General features: G+C 42.5%; 1 protein-coding gene and 2 pseudogenes across 2 annotated transcripts in view; all 3 read left to right on the top strand.

Moving 5' to 3' along the window:
• Window positions 1-12,198, top strand: part of LOC105471444 (nucleoporin 205) — a 94,283-nt gene extending 82,085 nt beyond the window's left edge. The window contains exons 38-43 of one of the 2 annotated variants that reach the window (XM_071094439.1): window positions 159-285; window positions 6,622-6,788; window positions 8,327-8,450; window positions 8,895-9,023; window positions 9,584-9,657; window positions 11,828-12,198. In XM_071094439.1, the coding sequence (XP_070950540.1) occupies window positions 159-285; window positions 6,622-6,788; window positions 8,327-8,450; window positions 8,895-9,023; window positions 9,584-9,657; window positions 11,828-11,980 (774 nt within the window). In that variant the 3' untranslated portion in view covers window positions 11,981-12,198. The remainder of the gene's footprint in view (window positions 1-158; window positions 286-6,621; window positions 6,789-8,326; window positions 8,451-8,894; window positions 9,024-9,583; window positions 9,658-11,827) is intronic. The other variant, XM_071094440.1, reaches the window with a different exon arrangement.
• Window positions 12,199-15,350: 3,152 nt separating this feature from the next.
• On the top strand, window positions 15,351-17,610 carry LOC139362615 (protein max pseudogene; annotated as a pseudogene).
• Window positions 17,611-25,065: 7,455 nt separating this feature from the next.
• LOC105471329 (large ribosomal subunit protein eL15-like) lies at window positions 25,066-25,681 on the top strand (annotated as a pseudogene).
• The last annotated feature ends 441 nt before the right edge of the window (window positions 25,682-26,122 follow it).

The raw sequence follows: 26,122 nt of genomic DNA, 5'->3' as shown, positions 1-26,122 counted from the left end.
GCAACAAAGGGAGACTCCATCTCAAAAAAAAAGAAAAAACAGATGTGAGTCATTTTACAGATTGATTTATAACCTTTTCTTCTTCAAATCTCGAGTTTCATGCTAATTAAGGCATTTCAGGGTCTAACATTTTTGTTACTGCTGGTTTTTGATTATAGATTTGTGCCAATGTAATGGAATATTGCCAGTCACTCATGTTACAGAGTTCTCCTACCTTCCAGCATGCTGTGTGTCTCTTCACTCCTAGCCTTTCAGAAACAGTTAACAGAGATGGACCGCGGCAAGGTGAGCTTAGTTTTTCATTCCGTATTGAAGGAACTAAGTTGCTATGGTTATGACATAGCTCTCCAGCTTGGCTCCATTAAGATGCAGTATTTTCTTTAAGTGTCATTAATGGGAAACATTTTAAACAAGTTTTAAAGTTGAGCAGGAGGTATTATTATTAGACTTACGTGTAAGACTGGAGAGAACAGAGAAATTCAAGATTTACCGAGAGTTAATCTAGAGGAACCATGTTTTGAATAGCACTTGAGGGCTCAAAGGATCTAAATTGGGGAGTAAGTCGGCTGGGTGAAAAAGATGAAAATACAACAAACAGTTTTATATGTTAAATCATGTTAAGCTGAATTTAGTGTCTAAACTGGGTTTTTTATTATAGCTCCAAATTTCTATAACATAACAAAATACAATTTAGATACTAATTAGGCCAACTTATCCTGTGATTCTTTAATGACTCAGTAGGGAATATTTGAATATGGGGCAGGATAATGGGTAAAGCTGTTATCCTATGGAACACTCGGAAGAAAAACCCCGTTAGTATCTTAGTGGAGATAATGGAATTGACTGTTGGTGATTTCAGGAAGTCTTTGTGATCTGTGAGAAAAATTTTGTCACATTTTCATTTTCTTCAAGATCTTATTATCCCTGAAAATTACTTAATCACAAAATATATGTGTTTAGTAGAATAATAGTATAAAATGACATTATGAAAAATATATTAGTGGCCGGGTGTGCAGTTGCTCACGCCTGTAATCCTAGCACTTTGGGAGGCTGAGGCAGGCAGATTACCTGAGGGCAGGAGTTCAAGACCAGCCTGGCCAACATGGTGAAACCCCGTTTCTACTAAAAATACAAAAAACTAGCCAGGTGCAGTGGCGTGCCTGTAATCCCAGGTACTCTGGAGGATGAGGCAGGAGAATTGCTTGAACCCAGGAGGCGGAGGTTGTGGTGAGCTGAGATCACACCACTGCACTGCAGCCTGATCTACAGAGTGAGACTTCGTCTCAAAAAAAAAAAAAAAAAAAAAAAATTAGTTTAACCCAAAGGGTTGTAAATCATTCTACTGTAAAGACACATGCATACATGTTTATTGCAGCACTATTTACAATAGCAAAGACTTGGAACCAACCCAGATGTCCATCAGTGATAGACTGGATAAAGAAATTGTGGCACATATACAACATGGAATACTATGCAGCCATAAACAAGAATGAGTTCATGTCCTTTGCAGGGACATGGATGAGGCTGGAAGCCATCATTCTCAGCAAACTAACACTGGAACAGAAAACCAAATACCACATGTTCTCACTCATAAGTGGAAGTTGAACAATGAGAACACATGGACACAGGGAGGGGAACATCACACAACGGTGCTTGTCAGGGGATAGGCAGCAAGGGGAGGGAGAGCATTAGGACAAATACTTAATGCATGTTTGGCTTAAAACCTAGATGACAGGTTGATAGGTGCAGCAGACCACCATGGCACATGTATACCTATGTAACAAACCTACACGTTCTGCACATGTATCCCAAAACTTAAAGAAAAATGTATTAGTTTAGCAGCATTCAACCTTATCCTATATAAATTATGTTAAGAACTTTGTTAGACAAACTCTATTATAAAATGTCCTAGCTGGTAGTATTAAATTTGTTGTTGTTGTAATTTATGTACAACAAAATTCACCCATTTTAGGTATACAGTTTGAATGCTTTTTGGTAATTATATAAAGTTGGGTAACCATCACCATAACCAAAATACAGAACAATTCCCTGTTCCTTAAAGATTTCTTCTTGCCTTTGATGGCATTTGATTGTTTCCTTCGACCCTAGTCCAGGCATCTACTATTCTGATTTTTGTCACAAAAGTTCTGCCTTCTACCAGTGTCTGCTTTTGTTTGTATTATGTCTAGGCTTTTTCGTTTTATGCCATGGATGGGGGAGAAGAGTACTGACCGGTAGAATCTTAGTTTGTCATATTAAGACAAACTAAGTCCTTAATAGCTAATAAAATACCTTTATTTAAAGGTATCTTTCAGTGATTCAAAGGGAGTAGTCTTAGGTGAAAGGATGTCTTAAAGAAACCAGGGAGGTAGCTACAAAGATTTGTAATTCCATTTTATGGAGTAAAATAGTTAAATTAGACTGGACATGTAAAACAGTTCCTTTGACTTAAACAAGTTAATTCTACATAGTTCTTGTTTTCTCCTGTGTTCAGAAAGTTGGAACCAGGCATGATGGCTGAGCCTGTAATCTCAGCTACTCAAGAGACTATAGCAGGGGGATCACATGAGCCCAGGAGTTCAAGGCTACAGTGAGCCAAGATCATGCCACTTGCACACCAGCCTGGGTGACAGAGTGAGACCATGACTCTAACAACAAAAAAAAAGTTTGCTGCCAGGAAGATAGTATAAAAAGGAACCACCATGGGGGGATTCCAATATCTGCATGTCCTCACTGGCGTGAGGGGAAAGTTATCCTTCTAGTCCAAGTGGCTCAACCAGTGTGAAAAAGAGATCATTTCACTTTGGAATGGCATGGAATGATTGGGATTCCTATCCAAAGACCTGTCGGCCAGCAGTAACTTATAACCTGATTTATCCCCTTTCCATCTGGCAGTTTGAAAATGGACATCAATCTGTTTATTAATCTCTGAAGGCCAATAGCTTGATGGAGACCTCTAACTCTGCCTCAAAAGGGCTCCTTTCTTTCCCCTTGAAACTAACCTTGTAACACAAATTTAACCTGAACATAAGATTTTTCAAACAAAAATGTAATTTTGTATTCTTTAATATTAATCATGTGCTAATAATGTTTCATTGGTCATTATTAAAATTTTATTTAGTTGCTTCTCATTTTGAGCTAATCTTTTCCATATCCTATCAGTCTTTGATCTTTAATACCTGAAGGCGAACTCATTGAGTCTTTTTTTTTTTTTTTTTTTTTTTTTTGAGATGAAGTCTCGCTCTTGTCCCCCAGGCTGGAGTGCAATGGCGCGATCTTGGCTCACTATAACCTCTGCCTCCCAGGTTCAGGCGATTCTCTTGCCTCAGCCTCCCAAGTAGCTGGGAGTATAGGCACCTGCCACTATGCCTGGCTAATTTTTTTTTTTTTTTTTTTTTTTTTTTTTTGAGACGGAGTCTTGCTCTGTCGCCAAGGCTGGAGTGCAGTGGCAGATCTCAATCTCAGCTCACTGCAAGCTCTGCCTCCTAGTTCACGCCCTTCTTCTGCCTCAACCTCTCATGTAGCTGGGACTACAGGCACCCACCACTACGCCCGGCTAATTTTTTGTATTTTTAGTAGAGACAGAGTTTCACGCATTGGCCAGGCTGGTCTGGAACTCCTGACCCCAGGTGATCTGCCAGCCTCGGCCTCCCAAAGTACTGGGATTATAGGCGTGAGCCATCGTGCCCAGCCCATTGAGTCTTAGAAATTGTTATTTTTCCAATTTTTCTTAGACTCTTTTTAGGGTCAGCAACCATATTTTTGTCTTCCAATTCTAGACATGTGCGTGAGTAGGTATGTGGTATATAAAGAAGCAGTTCAACCTAATCGACTAATGACAAACTGCCTGGATTTGAATCCCAGTTCTACAAATAACTTATTGGTGTAATTCTGGAAAAGTTAATCACCCTCTTTGTGCCTTAGTTCTCTTATCCGTAAAATGGAAGCAATGGCAAGCTCTCTTCCGATGAATTTATTTTATTTTATTTTAGAGACAGAGTCTCATTCTGTCACGCAGGCTGAGTTCTGTGGCATGATCTCTGCTCATTGCAATCTCTACCTCCTGGGCTCAAGCGATTCTTATGCCTTAATCTCCTGAGAATCTGGGACCATAGGCACACGCCCCATGCCTGGTTAATTTTTGTATTTTTAGTACAGACGGAGTTTCGCCATGTTGGTCAAGCTGGTCTCAAACACCTGACCTCAAGTGATCTACCTGCCTTGGCCTCCCAAAGTTCTGGGATTATAGGCACAAGCCACTGCGCCCGGCTGTTTTATGCAAACCTAATAGCCTCGAAATGCGCAAATATTTTCTAGACTTGGACAAATTAGTAGGGTGAGAACTCCTGAAATGCTCTGGAGTCCTCCAAGTATTCAATCATCCTCTTTGTGGATATCTTCCTACCAGGATAGAGATCACACAAATGTTATCTGGGGACCAGGATACCTGATTTCACTAGGAGAAGGCTCTGTGTAACAATGTGTTGTGAAAACTGTCACATCTTTGCTGTAGACTAGAAGAGGATACCTGGCAAATTGAATTTGTCTAGGATGTCCTAGTTGGTGGCACCGTCCACAGACAAGGGACTCTTCTGTCTCTTCCCCTCTGTATAAAGATCTATGGGATTGGCGAGGTGTGGTGGCTCACGCCTGTAATCCCAGCACTTTGGGAGGCCAAGGCAGGTGCATTGCTTGAGCCCAGAAGGTAGAGACCAGCCTGGGCAATATGGCGAAACCCCATTTCTACAAAAAAAATACAAAAAAATTAGCTGGGTGTGGTGGCATGCACCTGTAATCCTAGCTACTTGGGAGACTGAGGTGGGAGGATCACTGGAGCCCAGGAGGTCAAGGCTGCAGTGATCCCTGTTTGTGCCACTGTACTCCAGCCTGGGTGACAAAGTGAGACCCTGTCTCAAAAAAAAAAAAAAAAAAAAAAGAAAGAAAGAAAGAAAGAAAGATATATGAGTCTGACTTTAGAGCAAAGTTAAGGGAGTTGTTAGTGAAGAAAAAAGCAAATGCAGATCTCGCCTTCAGTATTCATGGCAGTTTGGGTCATTAAACAAAGATTATCTCCAATTTGAACTTGAAATTGCCACAGTGTTGGACCAGCTGTGGTGGCTCATGCCTGTAATCCCAGAACTTTGGCAGGCCGAGGCAGGCGGATCACCTGAGGTCAGGAGTTCGAGACCAGCCTGGCCAACATGGTGAAACCCCATCTCTACTAAAAATACAAAAAATAGCTGGGCGTGATGGCATGTGACTGTAATCCTAGCTACTCGGGAGGCTGAGGCAGGAGAATCGCTTGAACCTGGGAGGCAGAGGTGGCAGTGAGCCAAGATCGAACCACTGCATTCCAGGCTGGATGACAGAGTAAGACTCCCTCTCAAAAAAAAAAAAAAAAAGAAAAGAAAAGAAGTTGCCACAGTGTTTCCACGAAATCACTAGAGGTAATTGTTCTAATTGCACTACACAGATTATCGCTAGGATGATTTTTTTTTTTCTTTTCTGTAGGGACGGGGTCTCTGTTGCCCAGGCTGGTCTTGAACTCCTGGTCTCAAGCCATTCTCTCTCCTCAGCCTTCCAAAGTGTTGAAATTACAGGTGTGAGCCACTGTGCCTGTCCTAGGATAATATTGTTATTGCTTTCTAGTTTTCCCTCTGCAAACAGCTTTTATGACATCCCACTGTTCCTTTGTGTCTTCATTAGCCAGTAGCCAGGTAAAAGGCAGATCACTTTGTTTTACTACCGTAATGTAGTTGTTGTGGTAAAAGATTTTTTAAAGTTTAAATCCATTTATATTTTTTGAATATTTCAGTTAGTGTTCTTGTCTCTTTGAAAGAGAAATGACTTTGAACTGGCAATTTAGTAACCAGAAGGATGCAGACCAGAAATGAATCCATACAACTAGAGCCATCAGGCAAGGCAGAAATTATTCACTTGGTGTTAAGAAACCCCAAAATGGCCGGGCGTGGTGGCTCACGCCTGTAATCCCAGCACTTTGGGAGGCCGAGGCGGGCGGATCACAAGGTCAGGAGATCGAGACCACGGTGAAACCCCGTCTCTACTAAAAATACAAAAAATTAGCCGGGCGCGGTGGCGGGCGCCTGTAGTCCCAGCTACTCAGGAGGCTGAGGCAGGAGAATGGCGTAAACCCAGGAGGCGGAGCTTGCAGTGAGCCGAGATCGCGCCACTGCACTCCAGCCTGGGCGACAGAGCGAGACTCCGTCTCAAAAAACAACAACAACAAAAAAACCAAAAAGAAACCCCAAAATTGTGTATATTGTTTTTTATGTGGAGGTGTGTGTGTGTGTAAGGTTTATACTTTGATAGAGTTCTCAAAGAACTCTCTGCCTAATAAAAGGTAGACTCTGCCAACGTGCATCAGTCAGATTTCTTTATTCTTGCAGGATCTCCAGCCTTATGTATGTACCTGATTACAGTGGCTCCTAACCATTTGTTCTTTAAACTATCAATGGTATTTAAAAGTAATCTTGGGTTGGTTTTAATGACAGGTTACATGTCCTTAAATTCTGGGGCATGCCTTGTTTTAAAACGGGTCATTTGAAATTCACATGAAATGCTTATAAGTGGAACATTGTTTTATCTCATCACCTCTATTAGATACCCAAGCTCCAGTGGTTCCATACTGGCGCCTGCCTGGTTTAGGCATTATTGTCTACCTGCTGAAACAGAGTGCGAATGATTTCTTCAGCTATTATGACAGTCATCGACAGAGTGTCAGCAAGCTACAGAATGTAGACCAGCTTCCCCCAGATGAGATAAAAGAGGTACGAATCTTATAATGAGCTGGGGGGACTTGAGAAATCATTGCTGTTACTAGGGCCAGGGTGCTGGTCTCAGACTGAGTAAAGACGGTGTATACATTATGACTGGAGGAATTGGAATGATTCTTCTGTGTGATTTGAAGAAGACTCTTTCACCATAGCACCAGCCTTATAAGCATAGAAACTCTTGACTGAAAAACAGTGAAGTGTAGCACCTGTTCAAAAAAATAAAAAGGCAGCTGGCCTTTGAATGAAGAGTTTTGGGTCATTTATACTGTAAAATCTGTGCTGAGAAAGGCTTCTGTTGCAGATTTTTTTTTAATAGAACTTAGGTAAATGTCTCTGTGCCGTCAGCATCTTCAATATCTGTTTAGCAAATTTTTCAAACAAAATTGGTAGCATATGAGACTTGACTGCCTTCTCTCAGTGACCCAGAATCATTCCCTCTACTTACTGTATTAATAACTGAAGATGCTGAATGACCAGGATTGCTACTAAGTAGTTTGCTGCCTTTTCCATTTGGCACAGCTGAACGTAAGGCATCTCTTGGCCAGTTCCTAAGGCAGTGCTGAAGCTTCCTAGTGTCCTGTGGCCGCCTGGATGTTGAACCACTTTATCATTCCTGGTTTGCACCAAGCTTTCTAAAAACTTCCATGTTACTCTTTTGAGTAGTCCATGCCTACTCCCTCTTGCCACTCTTCTGGTAATCTCAGGGGACATTTATTGAGTGTCTACAACATGCCAGGCCCTGAACTACATGTTCTACCTAACACCTGGGCAGATACTGTTTTTATTCTCATTTCTCGTGAGGAAACTGAGGCACAGACTTGCATAACACACCCAAAGGCATGTAGCTGGCAGGAACAGGGTGAGGCAGGAGTCAATGACTGGGTTTAGGGAACCCCTGAAATTTTGGGTTTATGCCTGGCAGTCCTTCCTCTGACGTGTAGCTAATCAGTGATGCTTGTACTTGCAAGAGAAATTGCATCATTATCATGAAGTGTGTGGCCTTCCATCAGCCTCACTTCAGTACACCTTCCGTGGAACCCAGCATTGGAACATTAGCTGGAACCATTGTGCTCGTGTGTGTGCCACATTGAGAAGTGGTCATGGGAGCTTTGGTTGAGGGTCATATTTTAGTTATGCTCTAGGTGTCTACCTTGTATTTTTTGCAGGAGATACCTGACAACTGTTAGAAATTCTCCATGGGATTCTTATAGCTACTGCTTGAAAAACCTATCGTTTTGTCTTGCTTTGTTTTAATGTGACAGGAAATTCAGGGTTTCATCAGCAACCCTGACTGTGTTTCAGGGACAGACTTTTTCAAAATGCAGCAGATAAATGTTCATTTGTGAATTTGCTTCTTTGGCTCTAATTTTTTAAAATTGCTAGCTTCTTAGATAAAAAACTCTTTATCTGCAAGGATGTTTAAATTCGAGTGTTTTCACAGCATTTACCACGGTGACCTGCTGATAGTAGTTTTTCATTAAAAATTTTGTTCCAGTTGATGTCATTCTAATAACCACGTTTGTTTCTTCTAGTTGTGTCAGTCTGTGATGCCTGCTGGTGTTGATAAAATCTCCACTGCCCAGAAATATGTTCTAGCAAGACGGCGCTTGGTGAAGGTGATCAACAATCGAGCTAAACTGCTTTCCCTTTGTTCTTGTATCCTTTATGAAATCATGCACTTGAGTGATGACCTTGAAATGTAGGAACTCTTCACTTATTCTCTCATTATTTGGGCACCAAAACCAGGTGGAAGGAGATATAAACTTAATTTTTTCCCAGTAAATGCCTAATGTATTTCCAAATTGTACTTTTTTGTTCTTATCTTTTAGAGTAGCTGGTAATACTGATAATATACATGGGCACTTTCTGTCAGGGAAGAAGGTAGGGACATGAGACTGCTGGCACAGGACCCCCACCTCCTTCCTCAGCACAGCTTGCTGCTTCCTCTTGAGGAGCCTTCAGTGGGACCCTGTCTGTCAGACTGAGGCTGTGGCTACCTCATTAAGTGAGTGCAGTCTCTCCTTTTTTCTCCTCCTCAGAAACTGGTTTGTAAAAAATATTTGATGAGATTATGTTCCTTTAATCTGAGCTCTGATATAGTTATCATAGAGACCTGCCTATTTATTCTTTGGCGCCATCTGGAGTACTACTTGTTACATTGCATGCCCACGGATTCTCAAGATTCCTTATTTGCCTCGAGAACCTTGTTTAAAAGCAGAAGACTGCAAGGTAAACTTTCTGCTAAAAATTAATGAACCATAAATACCTATTTGTGCCTTGAAAAGCTAGTAACGTTTTTATTTATTTATGTTTCCAGATTACTTAGAGTGAATTGGGTGAATCAAGAGCTGCTTAGTCACTAGACGTAGCTATTTCTTGCATTTTACTTTCTGTTCACGGGACATTGTGCCGAGCATAAGAATATTCTAGAACCTGCTCATCAGCTGTTCCTCAGCTTCTTGCTGCAGTTAGGGACTGACCCAGCTCTAGAAGAATGGAGTAGGTCTGCTATTATGCTGATTCTTATTGCTAGAGTGGGTCTCTGTGACTGATGGGCATGTATTGGATCCCTTAGGTGGAAAGAAATAGAGAAGAGCTGAGAACCCTGGTCTGGACCAGTGAAATGCTTTCTAGGGGCTTCCATTTGCTAAAAGTTGAAAATTGAGTTCCCAATCTTGAGCCATGTTTTTCATGGTACTATTGTTATTGTTCATTGTCATCAGGTTCCTCCACTGTGTGGTAGATGTGTACTTGCACAGCCGGTATGACTCTGTTTTTTTTATCTCTAGATTCCTTCACCTCAGAAACCAATCTAGATTTTAGAAGTGGGCTGGCTATAGTGAGCCAACATGATTTAGACCAGGTAAGGTTCTATTCTTATATTCTTTTATTTTTCTTTATTAAAGTAAAAGGGCTAGGCGTGATGGTGCACACCTGTAATCCCAGCATTTTGGGAGGCCAAGACGGGAGGATTGCTTGAGCCCAGGAGTTCGAGACCAGCCTGGGCAACATAGTGAGACCCTGTCTCTTAAAAAAAAAAAAAAAATTGGCGTACTGTGGTGGCATGCACCTGTAGTCACAGCTACCTGGGAGGCTGAGGTGGGAGAATCACCTGAGCCTGAGAGATTGAGGCTGCAGTGAGCTGTGATCGCACCACTGCACTCCAGCCTGGGCAGCAGAGCAAGATCTTGTCTCCAATAAATGAATGAAAAAGTGAAGCAAGACCTTGTCTCCAATAAATAAATAAATGAATGAATGTAAGTAAGTAAAAGGAAAAGCCTGGTATGTTCATAAGATTATGATTTTCAGGGTTGCTTATAGAGACCTGGTTTGAACTCTAGCTTGACCATTTTAATAGCTATGTGACTTTGAACAACTTACTTAACTTCCGAGCCTCAATTTCTTCATTTAAGAAATAGGAGGGATGATTCAACCTCAAAGGGTTTTGTCAGAATTAAGTGAGGTTTCATGTATGTGAAGCTGCTAATGTTGTACCTAGAACATGGTAAGTGTTCCGTGATTGGTAGGCATTAAGATCTGGAAACTCCTGGTATCTTTTGATTAGCTTTGTAGAACTTTTTAGGTACAAAGTATCACTCAGCACTTACTTTTCAGGAAATCATTTAATGGTGAGATTGAGAGCAGCCAATACAAATCGCGCTGTAGTAGACCATAGTACTCAACACTGTGCTCTTACTAACCTGTTGATCAGTAGTGTTGGAATGAATGAAGAGCATGCCAAAAACAATTACAATGAAAACCTCGTATTAAACTGATAGCAAAGTTATGTTTCTAACAAAGCAGGTATCAAGGTGTGTGATGTTGGGGAAAATGAATTACAGCTAGATCCTCTACTAGCCATCTGCATGTCCTTAGCCGTGATTTGATAAAGCCTCTGCTCCTCCCTAATCCTTCTTTTTGCTATTTTTCTTAAAACAAGGTTGGGAATGAAAGGTGCAGTTACAGCAACCTCCAAAGCACACCTTGCTAGATATCATGGATACCACGCTCCCATCCTAATCCGGACTACATTCGCTCTTTGGTGAATAATAGGAAATAAAAGGAATTTTGTGGCTAGGCTTGTTTAGGAGAACTAGTGTTAATTGAGGCCATGTACAAAATTAGTCAAAGATATTCAGAGGTTTGTTGTTTGTTTTGTCTAAGAGACAAGGTCTTACTCCGTTACCAGGCGCTCTCTCGTGCAGTGGTGTAACCACAGTTCACTGCAGCCTCAACCCCCTGGGCTCAAGTGATTCTCCTGCCTCATCATCCTGAGTAGCTAGGACAACAAAAATAAATATATTTTGAAGTAATAACTGTTACTATTTCATTTAGACTGCTTTGTATAAAAGCTAGAAAAAAAAAATGCAGGATTAATAATCTCACTTTGTACTGTGATTTTAATGCAAAACTGAAAACAGGTAGATTCATCTAATTTTGTACTTAATTTTAGTCTTTTAGTATAACATCAAAAAGATCCATCTGAAACTACATATGCATTCTAGAATATATATGAATTCTAAAGCACATACCAGGTTTATCCGCACATGAATATTTTTAAAAAACAAAAGCATGCAAGTTGGTTTTTAAAAAATGCAAAATGAAATAAAAAGTAAAAGTTTCTTTCCCACCTACCCTCCCACCCTCCCTCCCTCCCTTCCTTCCCCACATCGTCCTTCCCTCCCTCCCTCCCTCCCAGTCTTACTGACTTCTTGTATGGCCCTTTAGGAAATGTTTTTGTTTGTATGTTAGTATATCAGCATCAGCATCAACATTCATTGCTATTTAAAGCAGGTTTTTAAATGTATACAAGAAAAGAAAGCAGGAAAAACATGAGAATTAAACCAAAAAATTCTAAGGTAGAAAATGTGAATGTTTAGTTAATTTAGTAGCACATTACAAAAATTCAAAAGTATTTTACATTGAAAGAACCACATTACAAAAATTCTAAGGTGTTTTAAATTGGAAGACTTAGAATAAAAGGAATATTTGAGACAACAATTTTAACAAAATGTCTTTTGTGTCACCTCTAGCTTCAGGCTGATGCAATCAATGCTTTTGGAGAATCATTACAAAAGAAACTCCTGGACATTGAAGGATTATATTCAAAAGTTCGATCTCGATATAGTTTCATACAGGCTCTTGTCAGACGTATCCGTGGCCTCTTGAGGATATCAAGGAACTGAGAGCCCGTGCTTATGCTCTTCTATGAGAGAGATGAATTGGGGAGAACTGTCTCCGTTTTATAGATTAATTTCTTTCTAAATTATGACCAAAAATATTTTGCTATTTCTTTCTTTGTATATGGACATCTTTTCTGTAAACTTTGCCTAGTTCCATCCTCACTAGTAAAAAATAAATACTTTTTAAAAAAACAAAACAAATGTATGGTTAATCTTTTGATCTTTTATCTAGAAAATGATCAGTATTATCAGGAATCTGACAAATAAACCTTCAACAGTGGTGATTTTCCCGTAGAGATATTATTCTGAATGCCAAATTAAAGGCATAGTCTGAAAATTCTAATTTTTTTACCCTTTGTAGCTACATTGCACTATTATAATATTCAGGGTTACTAAACTATAGCCATGTTCTTATAGAATGGTGTACTCAATACTGTGAAAATGTCTGAAAAAGTTAAGCTTTTTCCTAAAATTATTTAGGTTTTGCCTTTTTTTTTCTTTTTTGCATGTAAGTTGACAATACAATTGTCCCTAGATATCTGGTGAGTACTGGTTCCAGGGCTCCCACGGATACCAAAACCTATGTTTTGGTATGCATGTTCCTTATATAAAATGGCATAGTGTTTGCATATAATATAGATACATCTTCTTGTATACTTTAAGTCATTTCTAGATTGCTTATAATACCTAATACAATGTAAATTCTATATAAATAGTGGTTATACTATGTTTTTACATTTGTATTATTTTTTACTGTTATATTTTTTTTTTCCCCAAAAAATTTGTGATCTGTGGTTGGTTGAATCTGTAGATGTTGAACCTGGGGATATGGAGAGCTGACTCTACAGTAATTTGCATTTGTTCCTTAGAAATGATTGTGAAATTTCTCAAATTAATCATCTGCCAATATTTCTCATATAATTAATATGATGGCTATCACTAGGACAAAACATTTACATGATCACCACTCTATTTCTTACCCAGTTGTTTTCATGTTCAAGTAACTACATCATCTGAAACTGCAAATTTCCTTTTCCAGCCAGCAATTATTTCAGCCTAATACTTAAGAGAGACTGCTGAGAGGAGAAAGTCCTCACTTTCATGTAGTAACAGAATAAACGCTATAACACTATAGAATAAAATTGATACTTATTCTATAGTGTTATAGTGTTGTGTTTTGTTTTTGAGACAGAGTCTCGCTCTGTCACCCAGGCTGGAGGGCAGTGGCATGATCTCGGCTCACTGCAACCTCTGCCTCCCAGGTTCAAGCGATTCTCTTGCCTCAGCCTCCCGAGTAGCTGGGACTCCAGGCGCCCGCCACCACACCCAGCTAATTTTTGTATTTGTAGTAGAGATGGGGTTTCACCCGCTCTTGGCCTCCCAAAATGCTGGGATTACAGGTGTGAGCCTCTGCGCCCGGCCTAGTGTTGTTGTTTTAAAACTTCTATGGCTTCCAAGCATTGGTTTTGGGTTTTGGGTTTTGTTTTTTTTTTTTTTTTTGGAGACAGGGTCTTACTCTGTCACCCAGGCTGGAGTGCAGTGGCATGATCGTGGCTCATTGCGACCTCCACCTCTCGCTGGATTACAGGCGTGTGCTACCATGCCCAGCTAATGTATTTTTAGTAGAGATGGGGTTTCACCATGTTGGCCAGACTGATCTCAAACTCCTGGCCTCAAGTGATCTGCCCGCCTCAGCCTCCCAAAGTGCTGGGATTACAGACGTGAACCACTGCACCTGGCCTTCAAGCATCTTTTTAAAACAGCTTTATCTTAGAGAAAGTTATGCTGTCAGGTTTAAAAAAAGAAAAATATAAAGGCTTTGTCAATGTTATATTTTGTAATTAATTTACTGCCCACCAGATATAAACATTAGCTGGAAAACATTCTGTTAATAAATAGAAGTCCTGGATGTGAAAGAATAAATAAATGGATCCATAATGTAGTCAGTGCATATTGCTCTGCTGGTCACGTATATGATTATCTCTATCATCTGGAGCACAGGCATGAACCTAGAAATAATTAGCAAAGAGCCTGGGCGTGAAATCAAAGCATTTTATAAACTTCTGAAGTACAAAGCCTTCTTAACAGATAAGACATATAGCTAAATTTAGAACTGAGATTTTGGGAGTGAGGAGGTGGTTCTTGCCCATGTTTTGTGTGTGTGAGAGCAAGTGAGTGTGTGTATGTAGGCAGGGGAACTCTGCTGCTGCTTGTCAGTGACTTCCTCAGATTCCTCTATCCCTCTGCCTCCCTGGCTGCTGCTGCTGCAGTGGCTGCTCCCTGAGTTGTAGGAAATGACTGATAATGATGACATCGAGGTGGAGAGTGACAAGCTACAACAGAGATTTCAATCTGCGGCTGACAAATGGGCCCATCGATGAAGGGGTGGCCTGCCCCTCCACACCTGTGGGTGTTTCTCGTTAGGTGGAAGGAGAGACTTGAGAAAAGAAATGAGACACAGAGACAAAGTATAGAGAGAAAAAGTGGGCCCAGGGGACCGGCGCTCAGCGTACAGAGGACCCACGCCGGCACCGGTCTCTGAGTTCCCTTAGTATTTATTTGATAATTATCTTTACCATCTTAGAAAAAAGGGAAGTGGCAGGATAATAGGATCATCATAGGGAGAAGGTCAGCAGTAAGACATATGAATAAAGATCTCTGTGACATGAATAAGTTTAAGGAAAAGTGCTGTGCCTTGATAGGCATATGCAGACATCTTCATAAACCTTTTTAGTGCATAAAGAGCAACATTGCGCTAGCAAGTCCCACCTTTCGCCCTAAGGCGGTTTTCTCCTTTCTCAGTAAACGGAACATACAATCGGGTTTTACACTGAGATATTCCATTGCCCAGGGACTGGCAGGAGACAGATGCTTTTCTCTGTCTCAACTGCCAACCACCACCAAGAGGCCTTCTTTCCTCTAGTACTGGTCCTCCTCAGCACAGGCCCTTCACGGGTGTCAGGCTGGGGGACAATCAGGTCTTTCCCTTCCCACGAGGCCATATTTCAGACTATCACATGGGGAGAAACCTTGGACAATACCTAGCTTTCCTAGGCAGAGGTCCCTGCGACCTTTGGCAGTGTATGTGTCCCTGGGTACTTGAGATTAAGAGAATGGTGATGACTTTTAACCAGCAAGCTGCCTTCAGGCACTTGTTTAACAAAGCGCATCCTGCACAGCCCAAAATCCTTTAAACCTTGAGTCACCACAGCACATGTCTCTTGCAAGGACAAGGTTGGGGTAGGGTCACAGATTAACAGCATCTCAAATACAGAACAAAATGGAGTCTCTTATGTCTACTTCTTTCTGTATAGACACAGTAACAGGCTGATCTCTCTTTCTTTTCCCCACACATCATGATGCACTGGAATGAAATCGTAGGGACCACATCAAAGGCAGCTTTCAGTTTGTGGGACTCAGTCCCAATACTCCAAGGAGAGAAGGCATCTGGGGCCCAAATCCTAGACAAAGCCATAGAGTATATCCAGCATATGTGGAGGGAAAAACCACACGCCAGTGAGAAATCGATGACCTCAGCGGTAGAATGCTCTTCTGAAGCAGGAAGTCCGTGCACTGAAGGGGAGGTCAAGTGCCCAGCCACAGGCCAACTATCCCTCCTCAGACAGCATCCTCTACACCAATGCCAAGGGCAGCACCACCTCTGCCTTTGATGGGGGCTCCGACTCCAGCTCAGAGTTGGAGCATGAAGAGCCCTGAAGTAGGAAGAAACTCCAGATGGAGGCCAGCTGAGTTACTCAGGGCAGACCAGCAATGAAGACTGTTTCCATCATCCTTCTTTCCATTTCCTCAGAACCATTTCAGAGACTATTTTTCTCTTTCTCCCTTAAAAATGTTTTTTACATGTTTATGTAAAAGCTCTTGGGGCGTGGCACAGTGGCTCACGCCTGTAATCCCAACACTTTGGGAGGCTGAGGCGGGCAGATCACTTGAAGTCAGGAGTTCGGGACCAGCCTGGCCAACATGGTGAAACCCTGTCTCTACTAAAATTACAAAAATTAGCCTGGCCTGGTGGCGCACGCCTGTAATCCTGGCTACTCCGGAGGCTGAGGCAGGATAATTGCTTGAGCCCAGGATATGGAGGTTGCGGTGAGCCTAGATGGCAACACTGCACTCCAGCCTGGGCAACAGAGCAAGAGTCTGTCCCCCTCCCTACCCCATCCCCCAAAAAAAGCTCTTGTGCTCCTTTCCCATTTCCACTATAACTGTTTTTGTTTTTGTTTTTATTTTTTTAACAAACAAACGTATTCCCTTCAGGGATTCCCTGTCCCCACCAATAATTTTTAGACCAAAACACCCTAGCTTGGCAGCTTTTTCTGTAGAGGACAGATAACCTGACCTCTGAGCACAGTGTCCAGCCCACTCCACCAGCGCCTCCAGCCCTGCCAGGCACTTGCCTGGAGGACACCTGCCCCCCCCGAGGCTGCCTCCAGGTCCATGCTCACCTCTGTTTAATAGACTTTGAGAATCTGTGAACTGCTCTACTTTAAGAAGATGACTGGGCCGGGTGCGGTGGCTCACACCTGTAATCCCAGCACTTTGGGAGGCAGAGGCGGGCAGATCACCTGAGGTCAGGAGTTCGAGACCAGCCTGGCTGGTCTCTACTGAAAAATGCAAGTTAGTTGGACGTGGTGGTACACACCTGTAGTCCCAGCTACTCGGGAGGCTGAGGCAGGAGAATCGCCTGGACCCGGGAGGCAGAGGTTGCAGTGAGTCGAGATTGCACCACTGTACTCCAGCCTGGGTGACAGAGCAAGATTCCATCTCAAAGAAAAAAAAAGATGACTGGTTTGGAGTAATCAGATTTACACTTTCTCCTTTTTAAGGACTTTTTCCTCTTTTTCTAAAAAGCTATTTATCACTCCAATTGAGTGACCAGATCCTTAAAGAAGTTTGTGGTGTAAAAAAAAGAGGGGTCGTGTTTGCAGCACAGAGCCTTTGGCGTGTTTCACTCCTGCTTCTCAGCCAGTTGTTTAAGCCTACAGTGCCAGCCTTAAGGAGGGCTGCATGACACCTGTGGTATGTATTGGAGATGGCAGCAGTGAAGTGGCAGCCACCAGGGAGTGATCCTTTGGGGTTGGGCAGGGAGGGTAATATTGGGTGTTGTAGAGGTTTTGTATTGAGGGCCAATGATGGTATTTTGATATTTATTTCCTGCTACTGAAATTTGAATCTGAGTGAATTGTCCCTATTTCTTAATAATACCGGTATTGCAAAATAACAGATTCATAAAGTAATGATCAAATCTTCCTTTCTGTGTGTATGTCTAAGAAATAGAGCCAACTGATTTTGTATGTAAATACCAAGAGTAATTTACCTGGTGCTAAACCCTGTATCCCAGTGTGGGCCTTTCCCTGCCCCAGCTACTTCCCTTCCTGTGGCCCTGGTAGCTGCCTACATTGTGTGATCCAGCCCTGGTTCTGGCTGTGGTCAACAGATCCCAGTGAAGGGTTTTGTGTGTTTATGCCTCACTTGTCTTTTTCCTGCTCCATTCCTGGCATTTGCTAATTTCTAGTATACATTCTGTAGTCTCTGTCTGGGTTTGATTCCATTCTATAGAAATAAAAAGTATGTTGTACAGATCCTTGCAAGAATTGTCTTGCAAGTTAAGGCTTCCTCCCTTTACTATAAGACTATAGTCTTAAAAAAATAAAGATTTTGGATTTACTACGTTTCATATTGTTTTCTTACCATTTTGTCCCAAATTACCACTGACTGTGGATCAGAATCTGGGGCAGTGGAGAAGTGTGTGGGAGGGAGTGGCAGGCAGGCCTGCAGCTGCATGGTGCTGCTGACCAGAAATGTTTGTGTGACACAGCGGGGAGAGGCTGACATTCAGCCTGACCTCTGCATTCTGTTACCTGGGGCATGCAGAGGGGGCGCCAGGTGCAGCACGCACTCTTCAGCGAAGCAAGCAAAGAGGATAAAACCAGGTGTTGGATAGTTTGTTTTTAAAAGCTACATTTAAATTTTAAACACATGTAGGATTTAAATGTCATTTTTACTGAGTGAATCAGTTTGGTGGGTTAGAAAATCAAAAAGAGGTACACACTCTTCCCAGTCATTACTACTGTAGTCTTGGTCAGTTGGTAATATAAAAATTATGTCTGAACTTTATCTGAGCTTTAACAGCTGTTAATATACAACATAACCTTTTCTAAATATTTGTCTAGTATTTTCTCAACTTATTTATTTTATTATTATTTTTTGAGACTAAGTCTTGCTCTGTCACCCAGGCTAGAGTGCAGTGACACAATCTGAGATCACTGCAACCTCCGCCTCCGGGTTCAAGTGATTCTCCTCCCTCAGCCTCCCAAGTAGCAGAGATTACCGGCGCCCGCCACTATGCCCGGCTAGTTTTTGTATTTTTAGTAGAGACGGGGTTTCACCTTGTTTGCCAGGCTGTTCTCAAACTCCTTGACCTCTGGTGATCTGCCCGCCTCCACCTCCTAAAGTGCTGGGATCACAGGTGTGACCCGGCCTTCCCAATTATTTTGAACAATTTTAAATCTTCAAAAGAGTTGGAAGAAAAGTACCATGAACCCATACAGTTTTCACCTAGATTCACCAGTTGTCAACAGTTGGCACACTTGCTTTGTTTTTTTGTGTATATACACTAGTTTTCTTCCCTAAATTGTAAACATTATGACATTTTAGCAAGTGAGAACAAGGATATTTTCCTTCCTAACCACAACACCATTATCATATCCAAGAAATTTGACAATAAAATACAATAAAAATATCTAATCTGTCCATTAAAATTTCCTCAAGTGTTCCAAAAATGCACTTGATAACTTTTTTTTTTGACCGGGATCCAATTAAGAATCACACATTGGCCGGGCGCGGTGGCTCACGCCTGTAATCCCAGCACTCTGGGAGGCCGAGGCGGGCGGATCATGAGGTCAGGAGATCAAGACCATCCTGGCTAACACCGTGAAACCCCGTTTCTACTAAAAATACAAAAAATTAGCCGGGCGTGGTGGCAGGTGCCTGTAGTCCCAACTACTTGGGAGGCTGAGGCAGGAGAATGGCGTGAACCCAGGGGCGGAGCTTGCAGTGAGCCGAGATCACGCCACTCCGTCTCAAAAAAAAAAAAAAAAAGAATCACACATTATATTTAGTTATCTCTTTTTTTTTGTTGTTTTATTTTTTGAGACAGAGTCTCGCTCTGTTGCCCAGGCTGGAGTACAGTGGCTCGATCTTGGCTCACTGCCACCTTTGCTTCCCGTGTTCAAGTGATTCTAGTGCCTCAGCCTCCTGAGTGGCTGGGATTATAGGAGTGCACCACCATACCCGGCCTATTTTTGTATTTGTTTTAGTAGAGACGGGTTTCACGGTGTTGGCCAGTCTGCTCTCGAACTCCTGACCTCAAGTGATCTGCCCACCTCGGCTTCCCAAAGTGCTAGGATTACAGGCATGAGCCACCACACTCGGCCCAATATTTAGCTATCTCTTTAGTCAATTTTTATTCTAAAACGGTTCCCTGGCTTTTCGGAGGATGGGAGGCTTTTATAACTCACATTTTTTTTTTTTTTTTTGAGACGGAGTCTCACTCTGTCGCCCAGGCTGGAGTGCAGTGGCCGGATCTCAGCTCACTGCAAGCTCTGCCTCCCGGGTTTACGCCATTCTCCTGCCTCAGCCTCCCGAGTAGCTGGGACTACAGGTGCCCGCCACCTCGCCCGGCTAGTTTTTTTGTATTTTTTAGTAGAGACGGGGTTTCACCGTGTTAGCCAGGATGGTCTCGATCTCCTGACCTCGTGATCCGCCCGCCTGGGCCTCCCAAAGTGCTGGGATTACAGGCTTGAGCCACCATGCCCGGCCTATAACTCACATTTTTTAGCTGTTTTGGGAAAGGTCCTACAATTTGTTTTCTTTTGATTAGACTCAGGTTAAACACTTGTGGCCAGAATACCACCCTTGTACAGTTGATTTGTGCCTTCAGTGGATCACATCAGGAGGAGGTGCATATCATTGTGTCCAATTATATTAAGCTTGACCACCTGGTTAAGTTGGTATTTGACACACATCTTTGTTGTAAAATATATGTTTCCCATTATAATAAGTGATCCATGGAGGGATACTTCAAATATCTTGTTCTTAAAAAACTTTGCAACTGGGATGCGCCCCTGGCCATTTTTTTTTTTTAGATGGAGTCTAGGTCTGTTGCGAGGCTGGAGTGCAGTGGCGCGATCTCGGCTCACTGCAACCCACACCTCCCAGGTTCAAGCGATTCTCCTGCCTCAGCCTCCCCAGTAGCTGGGACTACAGGCACACACCACCATGCTGGGCTAATTTTTTTTTTTTAGATGGAGTCTCGCTCTGTTGCCAGGCTGGAGTGCAGTGGCGTGATCTCGGCTCACTGCAACCTCCACCTCCCGGGTTCAAATGATTCTCTTGCCTTAGCCTACCGGGTAGCTGGGACTACAGGCATATGCCACCATGCCCAGCTAATTTTTGTATTTTTAGAGACACGGTTTCACCACGTTGGCCAGGATGGTCTCGATCTCTTACCCTCGTGAACCGCCTGCCTCGGCCTCCCAAAGCGCTGGAATTACAGGTGTGAGCCACCGCGCCCGGCCCAGTCATCATACTTTCTAATTTTGCCAGTCTAATGGGTATAAAATGTTACCTTGATTGATTTGCATAGTTTGTGTACCATTCTTTCCCCCCCTTTAAAAAGCTTTACCCGGCCTGGCGCGGTGGCTCAAGCCTGTAATCCCAGCACTTTGGGAGGCCGAGGCGGGCGGATCACGAGGTCAGGAGATCGAGACCATCCTGGCTAACACAATGAAACCCCGTCTCTACTAAAAATACAAAAAAATTAGCCGGGCGTGGTGGCGGCGCCTGTAGTCCCAGCTACTCGGGAGGCTGAGGCAGGAGAATGGCGGGAACCCGGGAGGCGGAGCTTGCAGTGAGCTGAGATCGCGCCACTGCACTCCAGCCTGGGCGACAGAGCGAGACTCCGCCTCAAAAAAAAAAAAAAAAAAAAAAAAAAAAAAAAAATTAAAATAAAAATAAAATAAAAAGCTTTACCCATTTTTTTTTCTATTGGGTTTTTTCTTTTTGATGTGTAGGAGGTAATTACACATCCTGAATTTATGTGTAATTGCTGAATTACATATGCTGAATTGAAGTCATTCAGAATGGCTTCAATTTTTTTCAGTTTTCTCTTTTCAGATAACCCAGTCTGTTGGATTATCTTTTCAACTTTTTTATGGTATACTTGTTTACATTTTAATGTGTCAAATCTTTTCCTTGATGGTATGTGCTCTTTATTTAAAAATTTTCTCCCACTTGAAATCATAAAGATACTCTTCTGTGTTTTCTTTTGGCATTTAAAAATGTTGCCTCCTCCTTAGGTCATTAATTTCTCTGGCATTGATATTTGTGAATGGTATAAGCTACGTTTACTTTTTTTCATATGGATAATTTTGTAATTTATTGAATAGCACACTCCTTCCCACTGATACCTTTGTCAATGCCTCAAATGGTAGCATACCAACACCTTGCTTTTTTCACTTGAGGATATTTTCATATCAGCACATATAAAGCTCTTTTCTTTTGCACAAGTATTTCAATGTAGATATATAGCATGATTTTAATCAGTAATTTATTGGTTAACATTGTTTCCAACCTTTTTCTACCATGAATGTTTTTGAGCATAATTTCAGCAATTGCTAGGAGAAAGTTATGCTTATTTAAAATTATAGTTCCGGCCAAACTGCCTCCATGAAAGTTGTAACAACTCATTACCCACTCAATGTTGTGTAAACTGTGCCTGTTCCCCCACTTCTTCCAACACAGTATGTTATCAAGCTGTTTCAATTTTATTTCATTTATTATTTTTTTGAGACAGGGTCTCACTTTGTCACCCAGGCTGGCATGCATGCAGTGGTGCAGTCACAGCTCACTGCAGCCTTGACCTCCCGGGTTCAAGCGATCCTCCTGCCTCAGCACCCCCAAGTAGCTGGACTACAGGCGCACACCATCACAGCCAGCTAATTTTTGTATTTTTTTTGTAGAGATGGGGTTCCACCACGTTGCCTAGGCTGGTGTCAAATTCCTGGACTCAAGCGATCTGCCCACTTCAGCCTCCCAAAGTGCTGAGATTATAGGCATGAGCCACCGCGCCCGGCCAACCTTTCTGATTTTTGCCAATTTGGAGAAAAATGGTACCTCATTATAGTATTAATCCACGTTTCTCTTAGTATTAATGTAAATGCTACCCACAGTATCTTTTCATATGTTTGAACCATTTGTATTTCCTTTTCTGTGAACTGTTCAAATTCTTTGGCCATATTTTATTGAGCCATTGGGCTCACTGATTTGTAGCAGATCTTTATATAAATGAAGTTAGCTCTGTCACTTGTTTCACAAAAAGTGTTTACAGAATTTTTAAATTTTTATGTAGTTGATTTTCTCAATCTCTTATGGCTTCTGGATTTTGTATCATGTTGGTCATGTGAAAAAGCTTCCACTCTCATTTGCAGATTATAAAATAACTTCTCTCTTTTTCTCCTACTGATTTTAACATATTTTTGTCTTGTTTAAGCTGTTATTTATGTGTGCAGTGCCATTTATGTTATCTGTAATTTATGTGCAAAGTGTGAAGTAGGAACCCAACATCATTATTTTTTCCAGGTAATGATCCTAGTTAGATGAATATAATTTGCTGAATGATCCATCTTTTCTCCATTTGGTGCTTAGAATCACTGGTATGGGACTGGAAAAGGTGGAGATCAAAAATTAGAATTTAAAAGGCAAGTATCAGAGAAGACCACTGGATAAGAGAATTGAGAGTAACAGTCCTTAAAGTGCTGGTCTCTTGGGGTATAGACTAGACAGAAAAGGATTGAAGCCTTCCAGAAGGGAGCACATAGCTCATGAGAATATGGAATAGCTGAGTGGAGATCTGGCTAAAGTCAAAGGGCTGATAGGAGAGGAGGTAGGATTTTGGGGTATACTTCACAGGTCTACGATATGACAAAGTGTTATGATCACGGCAGAGCACTGCTGAAGGGGGGTGAAGGTGAAGGTCACTGGAAGGAAGGAGTTCTGGAAAGTACAAGTGTATACGGCCTTGAAGTCACCCAAGATTATGATAACGTGGCACTGAAAGGAAGGCCGTGGGTTAGATGCCAAAGCCTTCAGTGAATGAGGAGACTGCCTCAGAAATCAATAGATTAAGACATTAAGAAGGGCTAAAGGTAGGCTGAGTGCGGTGGCTCACGCTTGTAATCCCAGCACTTTGGGAGGCCAAGGCGGGTGGATCACGAGGTCAGGAGTTTGAGACCAGCCTGGCCAATACAATGAAACCCTGTCTCTACTAAAAATATAATAATTAGCTGGGCATGATGGCGGGCACCTGTAATCCCAGCTACTCAGGGGGCTGAGGCAGGAGAATCACTTGAACCCAGGAGGTGGAGGTTGCAGTGAGCTGAGATCGTGGCATTGCACTCCAGCCTGGGCAACAGAGCTAGACCCTGTTGCAAAAAAAAAAAAAAAAAAAAAAAAAAAAAGGGGGGGGGCTAAAGGCAAACAGGAAAGTAAAGGAAGTGTTTTTATATAAGGATATTGAAGGGATAATTCAGAAAGTAGCAGTGGGGAGCAAAAGAGTCCTGCCTTGCTTCTCCATGCCCTGTGGTTAGCTAGAGAAAATACCTTTGAAAAAGCCTTAGAGGAAAAGCCGGGCTTCATTTAAGCCTTTATCTTAAGGAGAGGATAAGGTCCTACGAAAAACATTTTAATAACTATCCTTATGTTGTGTTCAGAGGCTGTGCCAGATACCCACTGAGCGCTGAGGATGGAGTCATGAGCTCAACAGGTGAAGACCTCACTCTTAATGTAGCTCACAGTCTGGCATCTTGCAACTCAAAATCTGGTCCATAGACCAGCAACATCATTTGAGGTTGAAAGAAATGTAGAAAGTTAGGCCCTACCATAGACCTACTGAATCAGAACATGTAGTTTAATAAGATGCCCAGGTGATATGAATGAAGATTAAAGTTGAGAAGCACGGGTTAAGTCTTGAGTCAAATTTTAACCTGGACAGACTGGAAAGTATGGTGTGTTGTAGCCATCTCCTAGCATCCCTTCCCTCTTCCCTCTTGGCAGCCACCTTAGTTCAAAGAGACCCTGCCCTTTCTAGTTGTAGTTGATTGTGGAGCATCTGCCACCATCTTGACCCACCAGTTTTCCTTTCCCTGCATTCGAAAATGGCAAGGAGAGAGAGATCCTATTGAGTAAACTCAACTTACTTGAGTTTACTTGTTAAGTGGTGATATGGTTTGGCTCTGTGGTCCCACCCAAATCTCATCTCCAATTGTAATCCCTGTAGCCCCCACGTGTCGAGGGAGGGACCTGGTGGGAGGTGATTGGATCATGGGGGCAGTTTCCCCCATGCTGTTCTCGTGATAGTGAGTTCTCAAGAGATCTGATGGTTTAAAAGTGTTTGGCAGCTCCCCTCTCCCTTTTTCTCTCCTGCTACCATGTGAGATGTGCCTTGCTTCCCTTTAGCCTTCCACCATGATTCTAAGTTTCCTGAGGCCTCCCCAGCCATGCAGAATTGTCAGTTAAATGCCTATCCTCTACAAATTACCCAGTCTTAGGGAGTTCTTTATAGCAGTGCGAAAACAGACTAATACAAATGGATAACCATAGAGTGTCTCTATTGGTTAGCCATTTAATAAATAAACTCAGGTCGGTTGCAGTGGCAATATGCTGGAAAGCAGAAAAACCAGGAAGTAGGTGGGGGAAGACAGAACAATGAAAGATGTTTGGAGAAAAGCAGAAATAGGAAACGTTGCTTAAATTCCTATAGCTAGGTAAACTAAACATCCTAAATCCCTTCCATTGATTGAACAGACCCTCTTTTTGGCCAAAGGGACTCCAGAAAGACCTTAAAACTGAGTTCTCAGACATGATGGTATGAGAGGTTAGACATGCCTCGTTATATCCCCTCTCCTTTGCAGTTTAAATGCAACAACTGATCAGCATTAATGTTAAAACACAGACCAGGGGGAGTAAGGCTTTTTCCTTTCTGTCTGGCAGCATCCATCAGGTAAGCCAAAATGGGTGCATACAAGTACATCCAGGAGCAATGGAGGAAGAAGCAGTCTGATGTCATGTGCTTTCTTCTGAGGGTCTGCTGCTGGCAGTACCTCCAGCTCTCTGCTCTCCACAGGCTCCCTGCCCCACCTGGCCTGATAAAGCACACCAGCTGGGCTACAAGGCCAAGCAAGGTTATGTTATAGATAGGATTCGCGTTCGCCGTGGTGGCCGAAAACGCCCAGTTCCTAAGGGTGCAACTTACAGCAAGCCTGTCCATCATGGTGTTAACCAGCTAAAGTTTGCTTGAAGCCTTCAGTCCATTGCAGAGGAGTGAGTCGGACACAACTGTGGGGCTCTAAAAGTCCTGAATTCTTACTGGGTTGGTGAAGATTTTACATACAAATATTTTGAGGTTATCCTCATTGATCCATTCCACAAAGTTATCAAAAGAAATCCTGACACCCAATCGATCACCAAACCAGTCCACAAACACAGGGAGATGTGTGGGCTGACAGCTGCAGGCCGAAAGAGCCGTGGCCTTGGAAAGTGTCATAAGTTCCCCCATACTGATGGTTCTTGCTGGGCAGCTTGGAGAAGGCACTATACTCTCCAGCTCTACCGTTACCGCAAATATAAGTAGTTTGTAAAATTCATACCTAATAAGCAATTTAGGACGGTCATGTCTGCTTACAGGTGTTGTTTGTTAAAATTAGTCTGCAGATTGTTTCATCAATGCTTTGTCAAATTATGAAAATTAAAGTGCAGGCCGGGCGCGGTGGCTCAAGCCTGTAATCCCAGCACTTTGGGAGGCCGAGACGGGCGGATCACGAGGTCAGGAGATCGAGACCATCCTGGCTAACACGGTGAAACCCCGTCTCTACTAAAAATACAAAAAACAAAAAAAACTAGCCGGGCGAGGTGGCGGGCGCCTGTAGTCCCAGCTACTCCGGAGGCTGAGGCAGGAGAATGGCGTAAACCCGGGAGGCGGAGCTTGCAGTGAGCTGAGATCCGGCCACTGCACTCCAGCCCGGGCTACAGAGCAAGACTCCGTCTCAAAAAAAAAAAAAAAAAAAAAAA

Source organism: Macaca nemestrina, chromosome 4 (assembly GCF_043159975.1).
Source record: "Macaca nemestrina isolate mMacNem1 chromosome 4, mMacNem.hap1, whole genome shotgun sequence".
In the NCBI taxonomy this organism is placed as follows: domain Eukaryota; kingdom Metazoa; phylum Chordata; class Mammalia; order Primates; family Cercopithecidae; genus Macaca; species Macaca nemestrina.
The sequence above is the reverse complement of the archived record's forward strand: the minus strand, read 5'-3'. Positions and strand labels throughout refer to the sequence as shown.